Genomic DNA, 2,849 nt, shown 5'->3' with positions numbered 1-2,849 from the left:
GAGACCTTGCCCCCTTCTCCGGGTCATACAGCTTATCATCTTTAAACTTGCCAGTTTTCCCTCTCACTGACACTCGCTCAACAGGCCCAGCCCCCTCCTCCTCACTATCATCTGCCCCGAAACAGTCAACATGTCCATAAGCCATTCCTCTTCTGCTCCCCGAAGCCCTGTACTCTCTGGGCGGGTACCTGGAGTAGTCCTCATTATCAGCGTTCAGGCTGGTTCCTGAGCTCTCGCTGTCATCCCAACTACGACGAGTGGTGGAAAACGGTGATCGGCTCCTCTTGGTGGTTTGACTGGGGGCTGATCTGTGCATTGGGACTTCGGATGGCGTCTTTGTCTGCCTGGAAATCCTTTCTTGCTGGCTTGTGGATGGCCTGAAACTGACATAAGCATGCCTTCTTCCATACCTCCTGCCTGTATTGGACTGACACCCTCCTGCTGGCTTGGGCCAGATAGGCTTGCTAGATTCCTGACCCATTTGCTCTATTTAGGAGGGTTTCCAATATGGCTGGGGATTGAGTGGGAAGGCTCCTGCTCCCTGCACACGCTTTGGAGATGGAGAGGTCAAATCAGTTCAGTATAAAGGAGCAGGGAGATTTATTTTCACTTCAGCAGGTAAAGAAAAAAAAAAGAATAAGGGGCCTTTAAAATTAGTTTCACTTTCTTCTAAGGCCTGGAATAGCATTCAAGTGACTGTCAGGTGTAGAACTGGAACACATTTGTAATGTTGGCAAAATGATTACAAAACTGGGTTTGTAGGAAAGCCAGACTTATGGGAGAATCTGATGGAAGATGGAGGGTGACTGGACGTTCAGAAGGTGGGTGAAACACTGGAATTGTGCCAACATGGGAAGAGGAAAGATGGCTGTGGTTTTTTTATGGGGTGCCTGCATTTTTCTGAGCCCTGTAGACATACAGGAGAAATGCAAACTGGAATACAGTGGAAAATATAGATCACCATCACTATGTATGTGAGAGTGCCTGGTGTCTGTCAGGAGGAGCAGGACAGGTGGAAGGGGGAACAGCAATCATGAAGAGGAAAGACTCCTGTGTTTGTAAAGGGAAAGGGCTGGTGACAGCAGCATGCGAAAAGGCATGACTGTTGGGCAGAATGAGACCCATTGTGGATGTGGGTATGAAATGACAGGCATGGTGTGGCTTCAGAGGAGAGGGGCATGTGAACGTATGATAGAAAGAGAATGTGCATGTGGTTCTGATGTGTGATGGCTGGAGCTCTAGGGAGGGATGCCTATGTTTATGTGTCTGTGGCAGGCCAGGAGAAGTATAGTGGCATTGAATGGAGTGTCCTCCAGTTTGTGTGTGTGTTCATCAAAATGGGAGGCAACAATCGAGAAGTGTCAGTGTGAACAAATGCATCAATGGGGAGACATCACTGGAGAGGGACATGCATGTGGCAGGTGGGTGGGCACCAGCAATCAAAGAACATCTGTATTCATGGATGTGGCGACAGGAAGGGGGGATGTTCCAAGGGATTTACGTGAGTGTGAGTGTGTGCATGGCAGGGACCAGCGAAGGAGGCTGTCTAGACATATGTAGCAGACAGGGAGCACCTGAGAGGGGTATGTGAAAGAGCGTGTGGGTGAGTACGCGTGTAAGTGGTGTAGGAAAAAGGAGCCAGCAATCCAAGGATATCCTTACGTGTGTCAGTGGCAGGCAAGGGGTAAGGTCTCACAGAGGGTGTGGGTGTGTGTGTGTGTTGTGTTGTATGCTCACCAGAGCATGCAGAGGCACAGGGAGGAGGGGAGGTATGTTTGTGGAAGGGGGTGAGAGGCAGGAAAGGCACCGGAGGGTGGGAGGCTGTGTGTGTGTCAGTCATTCTGTGTCTCTCTCAGGGGAAGGCACTGAGGAGTGTGACAATGTCTGAGAGGGTGTCTGTACATGTGTGTCCAAGCATGTGGGGGGGAGGGGACACTCAGGAACCTTGAGTATGGGGGGCAGCGGTAAGGCAGCTGCATTGGAAGGTTTTGGGCATGCGTGAGTGCGTGTGTGTGTGTGCACGCAAGCACGCGTGCATGTGTGCCCGGGTGCACACACCCATGTATGTGCGGGCATGTGCGTGTGTGTGTCCCTGTGCGTGCACGCAAGACACTAGGATGGGAGGGGGTCCGCAATGTCATAATGAGAGAGGGGAACGTTTATCAGCTCAAATAGTAGATCCAAACCAATGTGGCAGGGAAGGGGGAGAAAAGAAAGGGAGTGTGAGGATACAATTTTCCCTGGGAATGATTTGTTTTTCTGACAGCATTTCTTTTCCTGGAACAATATATTTGCCTAAAAATCTTCATCCTTTACCATTCATTAAAACAACTGCAAAATGGGGAAAGGCCACGGATCGCTTCACACAGGAGCCAAGAAGGGAGGCAGGAGGAGAAGGGAGGACAGGCATAGAGGGCCGCGACCACCACTCCCCTCTTGAACAGCGACTCAAGCCACCAGAGCGGGGGCCGGGCCATACGGGAGCCAGGGATGGAGAATGAGTCGTAAATCGGGCCAATGGAGGACACAGGCCTCCCTCTTTGGTCAGGTCCCGCGTCCGCCCCACCCCTTCCCGAGGGGTGAGCCCGAAAATCTGTTCGCTAGAGCCCCCCACCCCCACATCCTTACCCCGGTGCCCGGCCACTCGCCCTCACGCTCGGCCACTGGCCCCACCGTCACGTCTGAAGAGGTCGAGGAAATAAAGTCTTTCACTCACCCAGTCGCGACCCCGCACGTTCTCGGGAAGAACAGATCTCCGGGACCTCCAACCGCCACAACCGCCAGAGCCGCTGCTCCCGGGGCTCCAGCTCCTCCCCCTCCAGACAGCAGTGGGGCAGGCGCGGCTGCGG

General features: G+C 52.9%; 1 protein-coding gene across 1 annotated transcript in view; it reads right to left on the bottom strand.

Annotated features, from left to right (window-relative positions):
- Window positions 1-481, bottom strand: part of PJA1 (praja ring finger 1, E3 ubiquitin protein ligase) — a 2,132-nt gene extending 1,651 nt beyond the window's left edge. The window contains exon 1 of the mRNA XM_010843797.1: window positions 189-481. Coding sequence (XP_010842099.1) covers window positions 189-481 — 293 coding nt within the window. The remainder of the gene's footprint in view (window positions 1-188) is intronic.
- Window positions 482-2,849: the final 2,368 nt, after the last annotated feature.

Source organism: Bison bison, unplaced genomic scaffold, assembly GCF_000754665.1.
Source record: "Bison bison bison isolate TAMUID 2011002044 unplaced genomic scaffold, Bison_UMD1.0 scf7180017847736, whole genome shotgun sequence".
Lineage (NCBI taxonomy): Eukaryota > Metazoa > Chordata > Mammalia > Artiodactyla > Bovidae > Bison > Bison bison.
Note: the sequence above shows the minus strand (reverse complement) of the source record. Positions and strands in the feature narration are given on the sequence as shown.